Source organism: Natrix helvetica (assembly GCF_964273705.1).
Source record: "Natrix helvetica genome assembly, chromosome: Z".
NCBI classification, from domain to species: domain Eukaryota; kingdom Metazoa; phylum Chordata; class Lepidosauria; order Squamata; family Natricidae; genus Natrix; species Natrix helvetica.
Window position 1 is genome coordinate 104442497 of NC_138554.1, and position 14519 is coordinate 104457015.

The window sequence follows — 14519 nt, forward strand, 5'->3', positions numbered from 1 at the left end:
TGCATTATTTTGATCTTGCTTTCAATGTTATCCCTGGAAGCTGCCCAGAATAGCCCTCAGTAAGATAGGCATCAAATCATTTAACAAATAAAAGAAATAAACAATCTTGGTCTTTCCCTTGTTTAATGAAGCTCTCAAACATTAAAATGATTATGGAGATTATCCAGGTCATGAATATCCCAAAGAAAAAACTTTTTTCAAAAAGCAACTGGAGGTTTTTCCTTGAAGATATTTTGCTTCTTATTCAAGAAGCTTCTTCAGTTCTACACAGACCTCCTATAATTATTAAATTGCTTTAACAAAATAAATGGTTTCACGGCCACTGGCCTGCCTTATATTATGTTGTCATTTACATTACATTATCAGAACTTTAAATTATATACTCAAATAAATTATAATACATTGAATAATTTTAAACGCTTCTAATTTATTTCAGATATTTTATTTACAACAATAGGTACTTGGGGCAGAAACTTTTTCTGTTGTTTTGTGTGTGTGCATTCATAAATAATTTTGTTTTCTAAAGAATGAACTACAAGGGGGAAAGAAAGTAAGTTAAATATGAATTTCATATTCCTTTTTCATTAGCCCATTAGGGAACAAACTTTTGTTCCAACAACATTCAATGGGCTGTAATAATAAAAAAGATCAGGCTGCAGGTACATATTTTGTTGTTTTACAAAATAGTTTATAATACTACATGTCCTGTTAGCAGTGGGCACAGACTTTCCAACTTTTTCAGATTTTTTTTTCATTTTTACGTATTTCATGCTTTTTAAAAAAAAAATGTAACATGCTTCTCCAATTTTCTTTGTTCTGATTTTGCACACTGGTTTATTTCATGTGCCAGTTTCCGTAAGTTTTGTGCACATTTTTCACAGTTATCTGCTCCCTGCCTTTTTTATTACTGTAGTATGAACATAAGATGCAGAATGATGTCTATAGCCATTCTCAACTAGCTGTAAATGTTGTGTCAAGTCCTAATTTGATTTAAGAAAACAGTCTGGTATCAAACCATAGATTCTGAACTTAGTTTATTTCATTAAAACATACTGACAAACAAAAGTTTAAAATCTTTTGTTGCAGTTGTTTTTATTTTGCTTTGGTGACTGGTTTCCCATTTCCTTCTTCATAGGGCAAAGAGAGAAAGTTATTGGTCAAAGTCACCCAGTTAGGATCAGACTGCAGTATGTCAGTTTCTGGCCTGATGTCTTAACCACTACATCAGTCACTAGCTATCCTTAAATCAAATAGTCCAACTGAAGTAAAAGTCAAAAATCAATTTCTCCATTCCAATAGAATGGGGAAGAAAGCACAGGAGATCAAAAATTGGCAATGATATTAAAACTGTTTATCTTCTCAAAAAAAAAAAAAAAAAACTCAAGCAAAACTTTGTTACACTCTATATTCAAATATTTTGTTTATAACAGTCAGTAACGAAAGCTTCTCTGTTGCTTTGTATTGTCATTAATTTTGAGCAATATAAACCTGGATGTTTTCCATTCCTACAGTTTCATCATTGTGTTTATATATGGAGCATATTTTGGACCACACCTGGATTTGTCAATAAGCTTTCAGTTATGTTCAAGGGGCCAGGATGGGCACCAGGCAAGCCAAGACTTGGCCTTATTGAAGAAATTCCCGAAGTAAGTATTAATGTCCATTAAGTTTTAAGCAATTTCTAGATACTATAGCCCTGTGTCTTTGCAAACAAACTGGGCTGACAGCCAGAAAGCCTGTATTTGAGACCCAACTACTGCTATGCCATGGGGTGAACTTCCATCATTTGTTCCAGCTCCTGCCTGCCTAGCAGTTTAAAAGCGTGCAAATGTGAGTAAATAAATACTTTGGTAGGCACATTAATGAGAACATTAAAGGAGCCCCAAACTGGGCATCCCCTGGCAACAATGAAGTTATTGTCTAATACTTTTAACTCAGAAACACTTTGATGCTTCTGACAGGAAAGAACAACAATAACCATTGATTAAAATAATATATTAGTTAAAGTTATCCCAGGGAAAGTTATTTTCAATAAAGGTAAAGAGAAATTATCAATAAAATATGTGTGACAATGCATTTTAAATGATGATTGCTGATTATTTTAATAACAAAATTAATCTGCTTTATTAACTATAGATCACTGGGAAGGAAGTTCCTTTCAATCGCAAATTATCAAGCTACATGCATATCTATGTAATAGTGCATTTTGCCTTAATGATGGGATTTTATGTCGATTTAACTTCGTCCAAATATGTAAGTAAAATTTAATAGAATTTAATAGAAAGGTTACTTTTGACTCTCTGAAAAAAATATTTACAAATTGTTTGCATTGTCTATGATTTGATGAATAAAACTGAAAAAAAGTTGAACCTGACATACTACTGTATATTGTGAAGTATGATTGGCTAATTACCTTTAAAATATGTATGATTTAAATATGGTAAGAAAATGGTGATTTTTATTTGTCATTTCTACAATTTTTAATCTTATGCTTATCCCTTAACTAGTATAAGTATCTCATTTCCTACTTATCTCTTAACTAGTATAAGCATCTCATTTCCTATAATAAATGAACAAGTATGTATACAACCATTACTATTTAGTGGGATTTGTTCAAAAAAGAGATGGCATATTTTTTATCTAGTTCTATGAACCACATTGTGTCCTATCTTGGAGAAATGTTTTTAGTTACATTAATAAGGTGAACTGATTGAAGACGTCTTAAAATTTCCATTAAATGTCTGAGGATATAGGGCATTTTTCATGGTACAATAATCAGAGCTAGAAGTAACTTATTACAGGTGATTCACCTGTGTCCTGCTTATTATGCACGGCTTTGGTTGGTTAAACTAACTGGTCTTTTAAAACCTGTCAACCAAGTTATTCTTCTCATAATTTCTCATAAAATCAGTATACCAAAGGAAGTATATTAATGATACTAGGGATGGTCTAGTAGAATGGAAATGTTTAGAGAAAATCCAGAATAAAATGCCAGGTGTTTCTCACTTTATTACAATGTTTGATGGTCTGGGAGTTAAGGCAGACCCTTAGTGATAAACTAATTTCATTGGATTTACCATGGTCATATTGCCAGAATTCTTTTACCTTACCCAAACATAGCTAGCTTTAATAAGGCTTCCTTTATATAAATTAATTACTTTTGAGTAGTCTTATCTGATTCATTTGTCTTTGGGAAACCAAGTACTTTTATACTGCTCCATCTTTTCATGTTCTGCTGTTAGGCAAGTTCTTAAGGAATGGGTGGAGGAAACTCCTGATTCCTCCTGTTCGGTTAAAGGCAGGGAGTCAAATATTTGGCAATTTAGTTACTGGGATAAGATCTTAGGATGCCTTATCCTGATCAGTAAGAACTCTTGAGAGAGGACCATAATTACTCTGCTCTGATTAAGGAGAACTTTGCTTGGGCAGACAACATCAATTTAAGAGTATTGCAGAATGTGGACCAATGATTAATACAAAGCAGGCAATAATTGTTGAAAGGGATAGTGTTACAAAATAATGGAAAACCTGCGTAAGAGTCCACATTTCAGGATTCTTGGCCTAGGCATGTAATAGAGACTCAAGCTAGACAGAAATCTATGTTGCAGAAATCCTAAAAAAAAAATCTAGAGCTATTGTAGAAATAAAGCATGTATGTGAATAATATAACTTGGCATATATCTTCAATATCAATTTTCCACTACAATGAATTATGAAATGCCCGTAGACACAACTGGAGCTTTTTCCTTGGCTATGTCACAAATGTGGCAATAGTCCATATATAGAAACAACTGTTTTCCTCATTTTTAGACATATGTTCCATTCTACAAAGCACTTGAAACAGTATATAACTTTATAATTCTCATTACTATAGTGACTTTATCTTTGCTGTTACACATGAGCACATAATGTTTTTTTCTGTCCATGAAGTTCCTCAGCATGAAATGTTTTTCTTGGACAAAATAAGAAACACAGAAAAAATATATTTGGACCAGACCCACACACACATTTCGGTAGATGATTCTTCCACAAACAGGTTTAAATAGAAGCCCAATGGAAAAAAAAAATTCTCTACTGATTTCTAAAAGGATATGACTATTTCAAATTATATTAGATGGAAATAACTTGAAACTTAATAGTTTGAGACAGCAAGTAATGCTTAGTTTAGTTTCCTTTCAGATCTCGTTCTGTGTCCTTTTTAAAAAAAAGGACCTAAATGATGATTAATTCTGATTATTTTTGGTCTTAGTAAGGAAAGGTGGATACTCACAATGAATCACTGGCTATTTAAGTGATATTGTTGAGAACAGTTTTGTTTCACTGAACATGGCTTGTGATACAAGAGTTACAATTGATAGTATCTAGCAGAATCATCAGAATAGATTTATTTGGCAGGAGAAAAATAAATAACCTAACTGTCAACTTCTTGATTTGGAACAATGAAAAAATAAGAGTTGTTTTATAAATACTTTACGGAATGCAAAAGTTTGGATTTTGTTTTGACATACTAAAAGGTAGGTAGGAGATTAATGGATTCAAAAGCAGTAAATGCAGAAATGAGGTAAAGCTGAAAAGTTTATTAATCAAGGCATAAGATAGATAGGAAATAATTCCAGAAAGGACAAAGAAGGATGTATGGCAACTTTCAATAGAATATTCTGATATTATTGATGAAAAGTCTGAAATAAGCATATAATTCTCTGTTCATATATGTTTAAAAGTCAAAAGACAAAGAAAAAAAGACATACATACATACATACATACATACATACATACATACATACATACATACATACATCTCCACCTATTGGTTTACAACTTATAGGAACCATTGTTACTACTATGACTACTACCACTTTCTTGTATTTTTCTGCTTGGATTGCAGAGTTTATTTACTTGCTATGTGGTTTTTCAAAATAGATTTTCACAAGATGCTGTTTTACAATAAATATATATATTTAGGCATACCAGGGGTTGTAACACAAATATATATATATATATATATATATATATATATATATATATATATATATATATATATATATATATATATATATATATATATATATATATATATATATATATATATATATATATATATATATATATATATATATATATATATGTTGTATTTGTGCTGATAAAATAAAGGGAGACTAGTATAGATCCATTTCGAGCTATTTAGCTCTCATCAGCTAGCCATACCCTTACTGGGATTCAAACCTGGGCTGTATTATGCACTAGGCAAGAGTCTTAGCCACTATGCCACAGGCTTCTCCTCCTTTATCAGCAGAGCCAGGGAAATAAGTATGTGTTTGTGTTACAACCCTATATATATATATATATATATATATATATATATATATATATATATATATATATATATATATATATATATATATATATATATATATATATATATATATATATATATATATATATATATATATATATATATATATATATATATATATATATATATATATTTGTTTTCGTAGATTTTCACGGGTGTAGGTATGCTGGTTTTGTTGTATTCGGGTCTTTTCCCGTGTAAAGTTGAGATTGTCTTTGCAACGTTTCGGCAGGATCGCACCTGCCATCTTCAAGCGTAGGCTCAAAATGTGGGCTTAAAATGGGAACGGAGTTGCCGTCTTTCTGTAAGTCTTGGTGGGAGTGGATGGGGTGCTGGCTTTGTTTCAGTAAGTGGAATGATTGGTTGTGTGGTTGTATCAAGATTGGTAGATTGGTGCTGATTGGTGCAGGCTGCGTGTGCATTGTTGTTTTGTATTATAACGGCTTGGGTGGTGGGTGGTGTTCGTTTGTTGGCTAGGGCTGGTTTCCAGACATACATGGAACATTTTGAAACCAACGCCTTAGACAAATCTGAACACAAACCCAAACTCTGGCTTAGATATGTTGATGACACTTTCGTGATTTGGCCACATGGAAAAGAAAAACTGGACAACTTCCTCACACATCTCAACAACCTACACCCCAAAATACAATTCACCATGGAAATAGAAGCAAACAACCAACTTCCCTTTCTGGATGTCCTAATCTACAAAAAACCCAATGGCTCCCTAGGACACACCATCTACCAGAAAAAAACACACACCAACCGCTACTTAAATGCACAATCCCATCACCACCCTGCACAGATCAACTCTGTAGCCAAGACCCTCATCTCCAGAACCAAACGCCTAGTTGACAAAGACCACCTGAAAACTGAATTACACAAACTCACAAATGTATTAATCTCCAATGGATTCCAAAGAAAAACAATCACCAACCTAATCCAAAAGGAGACTCCCCCAAAAAACCAAGATACAGAACAGGACCATGGCATCGCCCTCCTCCCTTACATCAAAGGCACCACAGATAAAATCAGCAAAATTCTCCACAAGCACAATATCAGGACAGCCTTCACCACTGATCAAAAAATAGCCAACATCTTAAGAAACCCCAAAGACAAAATCCAGCTAGAAAACCAAGGAGTCTACGAAATACCATGCAAAATCTGCCCAGCAATATACATAGGACAAACAGGAGAATAAATGCACGCATCACAGAACACAAAAACGCAGTAAGAAAAAAAGAAAAAACTTCTTCCCTTTTCCAGCACCTTAAAGCTACAGGACATGAAATCAACTTTGAAGGAGCCAGGTTAATCTCCAAAACAGAACACCTCCACAAGAGAATAATCATGGAAGCCATTGAAATAGAGAAACATCCCCACAGCATGAACAAACGTGATGATACCTCCCGCCTACCAAACATCTGGAAACCAGCCCTAGCCAACAAACGAACACCACCCACCACCCAAGCCGTTATAATACAAAACAACAATGCACACGCAGCCTGCACCAATCAGCACCAATCTACCAATCATGATACAACCACACAACCAATCATTCCACTTACTGAAACAAAGCCAGCACCCCATCCCCTCCCACCAAGACTTACAGAAAGACGGCCGCTCCGTTCCCATTTTAAGCCCACATTTTGAGCCTACGCTTGAAGATGGCAGGTGCGATCCTGCCGAAACGTTGCAAAGACAATCTCAACTTTACACGGGAAAAGACCCGAATACAACAAAACCAGCATATATATATATATATATATATATATATATATATATATATATATATATATATATATATATATATATATATATATATATATATATATATATATTTTAAAATAAACACAAACATACAAAACACAACAAACACCACAAAAACATCTTCTGTTACAAATTGTAAAAAGTATGTCAATTGGTTACAAAGAGCTTTCGTGCATCCCTTCCACAGTTATCACCTACAATTCATATCAAGTTATATATTTTAAATCAAATATATTTATATATGTTACTATCATCATACCTCAATTTTCATATGACTATAATTGTTTTTATGTCCCTTTATATAAAAAATTCCAAAATTTAAAGCAAAACTACATAATGGCATTCTGTTATCTATTTTCAATATCATCCAGCAACATTACATCTTTATAACACTTTCTGAATAAAAAATTATGTTTAATAACAAAGTTTCTAGACCTCCTTTCTTAATCACTGTTTACAATTTATATCCAATTGCCCTTTTATCATGTCAATACAAATATTACATTATTATCATTATCAATCATTTATTTAACAATATCCATCATCATTTCATTTTTTTCTTTTTCTTTTGGTCTTAGTTTAACTAAATGATCATCATTTAGAATTTATATTAAATTTCCTCTTATCAAACCAATACATATGTGTACATTGTTATCATTATCAATTTATCTAACTATATCCATTATCACTTCATTTTTAACATAATGCTCTAATTTTAACTAAATTTGACTAATATTTTGTTATTAGTTTTCATATCTCAACCTGTGTCTTTCCAGTAATAGTGCAATCTTTTGTCTTTTGCCATTTGTGGAATTAGTCTTCTGCTTATTTCCTTAATCAAATTTGTGTGGACATCTCTTCACAACTTATTGCTTTTTACATATCTTGTAAAATATCGAGACCCTCCATCAGCTTCTTTAATCGGCTTACCTTTGGTTATCAGTAGTTCTTTTGTCAAAGTTTTTCTCCTTGAATCCATCAATTCTTCTCTTTTTTCTTCTTTTATGCCTTGAAATCTGGGGTAGAGTTCCTTTCCTTTCCATATATATACATATACAATAGCAGAGTTAGAAGAGACCTTGGAGGTCTTCTAGTCCAACCCCCTGCTTAGGCAGGAAACCCTATACCGTTTCAGACAAATGGCTGTCCAACATCTTCTTAAAGACTTCCAGTGTTGGGGCATTCACAACTAGAGGCAAGCTGTTCCACTGATTAACTGTTCTAATAGTCTCCTCAGTTCTAAGCTGCTTCTCTCCTTGATTAGTTTCTACCATTGCTTCTTGTTCTCAGACCTCATGAGGTCACTGTGCCTCAGATAGGCGGGTGTGAGTCCCTCTTTGTGAAGTGGGGCCTTGGAGCTCAGGTTGGCCTTTTTCTTACATACCTATCTCCCTGCTATGTTTTATCGGCCCTGCCGGAGCTGCTGCATATATTAGCTGGATTGGCGGTTGATTTCCCCAGGCTCAAATTTTACTGCATTACAATCTGTATTTTCCAATCTCTTCTCAATTATCTCTGTTGTTTCTAATAATTTTTGAATTTCAAACATAATCTGTTGTAATGTGATGGTTTCTTTTTGGTGTTGTGCCATTCTTCCAACTAGTAAACACTGCCAATCTAGTTTCAAAACAAGGTTTTATTTTTACTTCTCTCCAGCTGCCAAAGAAGCATCCAAAGAACACCTATATATACAACCCATGCCCTTCTCCTTATCTCTTCTGTAAACAAGCTGAAGCCTTTGAAATGCAAAGTCAAAATGATCAAAGAGAAAAAAGAGAAAACAATATTTCCAAGACTCAACCTCCAACCTCAAAGTGGCAGTGTAACTTCTTTTCCCTCTGATGTTACTACCCTCTTTATATTCCTTTTATATCTTCTTTATATTCCAGGCTTAAAAGAAACAAAATTCTTAAATGGAGCAAAATAAAGAGAAACACCCATCCAAACCAATATTATAAAAATAAAGAAAAATATTTAATCCATAGGTAAAAAAGAAATAGAAGAAGAAAAACCAATTCTTTCACTTTAAAAAGTAGGAAATATTTGCAAAACTTCCATCCATAAAAAAAGGATAACACACTGTCCAATATAGCTTAATTTCGCCACTTATTTTCTTTTCTTTGCAAGTTTAATTTAGCTTTGATTTTTTTGGGGGGGCAGTCTCTTTTATAACAATAAAATTTCTTCACCAGATGGACACACTTTCTCTTTCTGTTTTTCTCCTGTTGCGGAGCTGTCCCAACTTCACCAGCTTTTGGCTGCACTTCTGTCGCCGGCAAGAAGATATTCTCTTGGATCAATCAGGGACTTTGCAATGTCCTTGAGATCAACAAGACGAACTCTTCCCTGTCACCGTCTCTTTGGGACGGTTTAGGTCCAAAAAGACCGTCCACCATAAAAAAAAAAAGCTCCGATATTGCACATTGTACCATTGCAACGTCAGCTCCTGTCTCCTGCTGTTTTACAATTTTTGTTGTGATTTTGACCAATGATCTGTGTTTAGTTCTAGAACTATTCTTGCTGCAGAGTTGTTGGTGTTACATAGTACATGGCCATACCTGCAAGTGTACTTCTTATATTTTCTCAGAAATGGAAGCAACAGCAATATTTTTATATGTGTTCATTTATCACTCCGTCTAATCACAACTGTTTAGCAATCTCATCTCCATATTTTTGAGAATGTGCTTCTTTGTTGCTAGTCAGCATTCCATAACTTATATTACCACTTGTCTGATGAGTATTCGTAAATTTTAAGTTTCAGATATAGAAAAATTGTCTGATTTCATTGAACATCAGTAACAGTGTTAATTTCTCTTTAGTCATCCAGTGGCATGTTACAGTCTAAAGTCATATATGAACTCAGATGTTCACACTGGCTAACACTATTGAATTTGGATCTATCTATCTTGACTATACTATTGGCATGGACACTGTACTCAAGATATTTTGTTTTCTTAATGTTGACCTTCAGTTTAGTCATGAAGATGCATATCAACTCCTGTTATATAGTACAAATTAGAGGCTGTTTCATGTTTTGCTGCTGATCATAACAGCATCAGGAATATAGCAATCAAAGTAGAGGTAGCATTCAGTAGGTTCTGACCAGTTCTGGAGAACCGGTAGTGGAAATTTTGAGTAGTTCGGAGAAACACTTCTGACTGGCTCCGCCCCCATCTATTCTCTGCCTCCTGAGTCCCAGCTGATCAGGAGGAAATGGGGATTTTCAGTAACCTTCCCCTGGAGTGAGGAGGGAATGGATATTTTACAGTAACTTTCCCTTAGAGTGGGGTATGAATGGAGATTTTACAGGATCCTTCTCCTGCCATGCCCACCAAGCCACACCCATCAAGCCATACCTACAGAACCAGTAGTAAAAACTTTTGAATCCTACCACTGAATCAAAGGATGTTGTGATTGGAAGTTCTGGTCACAAGGTCTATACAGGAATGAAGGCAATGGTAAGAATGTGGATCCCTTGTGGACACTAGTATCACTAGAAAAAATGTTTCAGCACTGAGATGTCACTGGTGCTTCTGAACTTCGTAGTTTTCTTGTAGATGTTTCATTATCAAAACTAGGTATTATCAGTGGTAGTGATGATGAGTACTAGCACTGGTAATGTTACCTAGTTTGGGTAATGAAATGTCTGCAAAAAAACAACCAAGTTTGAAGAGCACCAATGATCCCTCATTTAAATCCTGACCTACAAATATTTTCTTTTATTGTTTCACCACTTGTTGAATGTTATAGCTGGGAACATTGCAGTACAACAGCTGTAGCATGCAGATTCAGGAACTAGGTAAATGGTATAATCTAATAGATATCCTGGGAAATGCATGAGGTCAGTAAATATATGTTGTTGTACAGAGATATTTTCCCTTCTTGTTTTTCTCAGTAGGCAGGTAACATCTATTACATCAGTTTCACAGTTCTTGATAAAACCACAGTGGTTTGGCTAAGTATTGAGTATCAAAGCATATTGAACATTTAAAAATGTTCATGGTATAGAATACCAGATTAGCTTGTACTTTGAGCAGTGATGTAGCCCTTCTAAGTGGGAATGTTGTATTAGTTTGCCAGACTGCTGATAATTCATTTCCTTCTGCAATTTTATTGAGCAGTACTAAAACTTTGCATTGTGAGCAGCTTGTGCTCCTTGCATTGTAAGCAGCTTCCCAATTAAAAATTCTGTTTTTCTGTAAGGGAAAATAGTTTAGCCTAAATCAGTGTATATTTAATTATATAAAATGTGCTAGTAACTATATTGTGCTGAGGATAATTGCTTCAATGAACTACCTTTTAGCATCACTTTTATCAGTATGAAAGTGGCTCTGTGGTTAAAATGTTGGCACAAATGAGAAATTTGTGTTGGCTTATAAACTGACTAGCTGAATACCTGTGCCCCTCTAGGAAACTATGTGATTAGGCTTGATAAATCAACATCTACAGCTTGAAAATAAATGAGCAGTTACCATTGACCTCTCCTTTCCCCTTCTCTCCTTCAGCCTTGCCCCACAGAATCCTCCCCTATCCTACCCACTTATCTTCCTCAGGCTGGCCCCACAGAATCCTCCCCTATCCTATCCCGTCTCTCCTGCAGGTTTGCCCCACAGAAGTACCACCTATCCTATCCTCTTCTTTCCATCAGGCTTGCCCCACAGAAGCCTCTTCTATCCACTTCTCTCTCTCAGGTTTGTGCCACAGATGCCCCACCTATCATATCTTCTTCTCTTCTTCAGGTTTGTCCCACAAAATTTTTCCCTATCCTATTCCCTTATCTCCCTCAGTCTGGCCCCACAGAATCCTCCCCCATCCCATCTCTTATCTCCCTCAGGTTTGCCCCGAAGAAACCCCTCCTATACTATACTATACTATACTATACTATACTCTCCCTCAGGTTTGCCCTAAAGAAGCCCCATCTATCTTATCCCCTTCTCTCCCTCAGGTTTTTCCAATAGAAGCCCCACCTCTGCTATCTACTTCTCTCCCTCAGGTTTGCTCCACAGAAGGACCACCTATCTTATCCCGTTCTCTCCCTCATGCATGCCCTAGAGAAGCCTCTCCTATCTACTTCTCTCCCTCAAGATTGCACCAGAGAAGCCCCAACTATCTTATCGGTTCTCTCCCCTAGGTTTGCCCTACAGAAGCCCCACCCATACTATCCTCTACTCTCCCTCAGGTTTGTCCGACAGGAACCCCACCTATCGTATCACCTTGTCTCCCTTGTTTCTCTTGTCTCCCTCAGGATAGGAGAAACCTCTCCTATCCACTTCTCTCCTTCAGGTTTGCCCCACAGAAGCCTCTCCTATCCACTTCTCTCCCTCAGGTTTGTCCCATAGAAACCCCAACTATCTTATCACCTTGTTTACCTCAGGCTACCCCCACAGAAGCCTCACCTGTCTTATCACTTCTCTACCTCAGGTTTGCCCCACAGAAGCCCCACCTATCTTATCACCTTGTCTCCCTCAGGCTTGCCCCATAAAGGTCTCTCCTATCCACTTCTCTCCTTCAGCCTTGCCCCACAGAAGCCCCTCCTATCCTATTCTATTCTCTCCCTCAAGCTTTCCCCACAGAAGGCCCACCTATCTTATTACTTCTTTCCCTCAGGTTTGCCCCACATAACCCCCCCCCCATCCTATCCACTTCTCTCCCTCAGGTTTGCACCAGAGAAGCTCCACCAATCTTATCACTTCTATCCTTCAGGTTTGCTCCACAGACGCCCCACCTATCGTATCACCTTGTGTCCGTCAGGCTTGTCCCACAGAAACATTTCCTATCGTATTACCTTGTCTCCCTAAGGCTTGCCTTATATATAGTATATAGATAGATTATGTTGTGTGCATATTTAAAGCAATGGATCTGTTTTGTAGTTTAGTAGAAGTTAACACTTTAGGGATGATGGCTGCCTTTTGAATCTTCAGTGAAGGAAACCTGCTCAAAAATGGCCTGGGTCAGATGGCCTAATGAGTTGTCCATATCCAGAGAAAAATAGTTTGTGCTGGTGATGAATTTAAGGCTGCTATTCAACAGTACTCTGGCTGATTGTTACTCTCTCAGCTGCCATGTCTTTTCAGAAATAATTTAACAGTTTTCAAATAATCAACACTGCCTTCATGACTCTTTTCTTTCTATAAACTATTCTATATAACCATCAATGTTTAAAGAAAAAGTCTTTATCACTAATAAATGAACAAATATTATCTTTTTTTCTAATTGAACAAGCTATTTTAACTATTTTAGCAAGTTCTGTTATTTTCACCAACAATTCCACCTTGTAGATATTGGCAAATCTGTCTGTCTGTATATAAAATAATCTCATTGTGGTTATCATATATAAAAAGAGTGTGACATGGATTTTTTTCAAACCACTTATCCAATTCTTCAGTTGAATATTAATTCTTATAGGATGTCTTCCAACTTACAAACACAATTGGAACCAAAACTCCAGGCATTAGTTGGTGCTGTCATAAATTAAGGTTACCATGTCATTTTTTGCAGTAGTCATTAAACGAAACACTGTAGTCTTTAAGTGAATGCCTTATTCTTCTAAATAAGCATTTTTTCTTTTGATAGTTATCAAAAAAAAATCACAATTCACAATCACATGACCATGCAATGCTGAAACAAGTCATCAAGGAGAAAAATTTGTGAAATGCCTGAAATACGGTCATGTAATCACATTTTACAATCGCCATAAAACATCCATTCAAGGCCATTTTAACTCCAAATGATTGTAAAATGACAGATAGTAAATTGAGGATTATCTGTAAAATCCTTAGAATTACTGTATATATTTGAGTCTCAAATTTTTCAGCTAACAAGCATGATAAAATAACCTTCCTGTTGTTCACCTTTCCAACATAGTCTGAAGCATCTATATACCATCTAGATTATTTTTCTGATATAATATGCCAACAGTACAGCATTTTATAAAAATATATATAATATAATATGAATTTAAATCCTTTCAACCACATATTTCTCATTGGTATATAACCAAGGTATCTGAATTGAACTGAATACACTTAATTTTCCACTTGATTGAAGAGTCCAGATTCCAAATAGTAATATTATTTAATAAATTTAATAGCTATGAAGCAGAAAAATGCATATAAGATTAAACTGTCTGAGTTATTCTCTTTCCATACTTCCACCCCTCATCTTAACAGGATAATTTTTTTCAGTTGCTAATATTCTCCAGAGAATGCAGATTGGAAAATATAAAGATCTAATGCTAGTAAGAGAAAGGCTGGAGAAAAGAGGCAGATATGTGATATGATATTTATTTAGAAAACAGGTCTACCGCTTTGTTTCAGGTCATTAAAGGTTCAAATAATGTCAGGATAATAAACCATAATAAGAGTGAAATAATTATTTTCAAAAGTAATATTGTGCA

General features: G+C 35.2%; 1 protein-coding gene across 2 annotated transcripts in view; it reads left to right on the forward strand.

Annotated features, from left to right (window-relative positions):
* AGMO (alkylglycerol monooxygenase) overlaps positions 1 to 14519 on the forward strand; it is a 148853-nt gene that overhangs the window by 63099 nt on the left and 71235 nt on the right. For both annotated transcript variants that reach the window (XR_014173536.1, XM_081932176.1), the window contains exons 9-10: positions 1512 to 1646; positions 2137 to 2253. Coding sequence is in view for 1 of the 2 variants with exons in the window: in XM_081932176.1 (XP_081788302.1) it covers positions 1512 to 1646; positions 2137 to 2253 (252 nt within the window). In the remaining variant the exon portion in view is untranslated. The remainder of the gene's footprint in view (positions 1 to 1511; positions 1647 to 2136; positions 2254 to 14519) is intronic.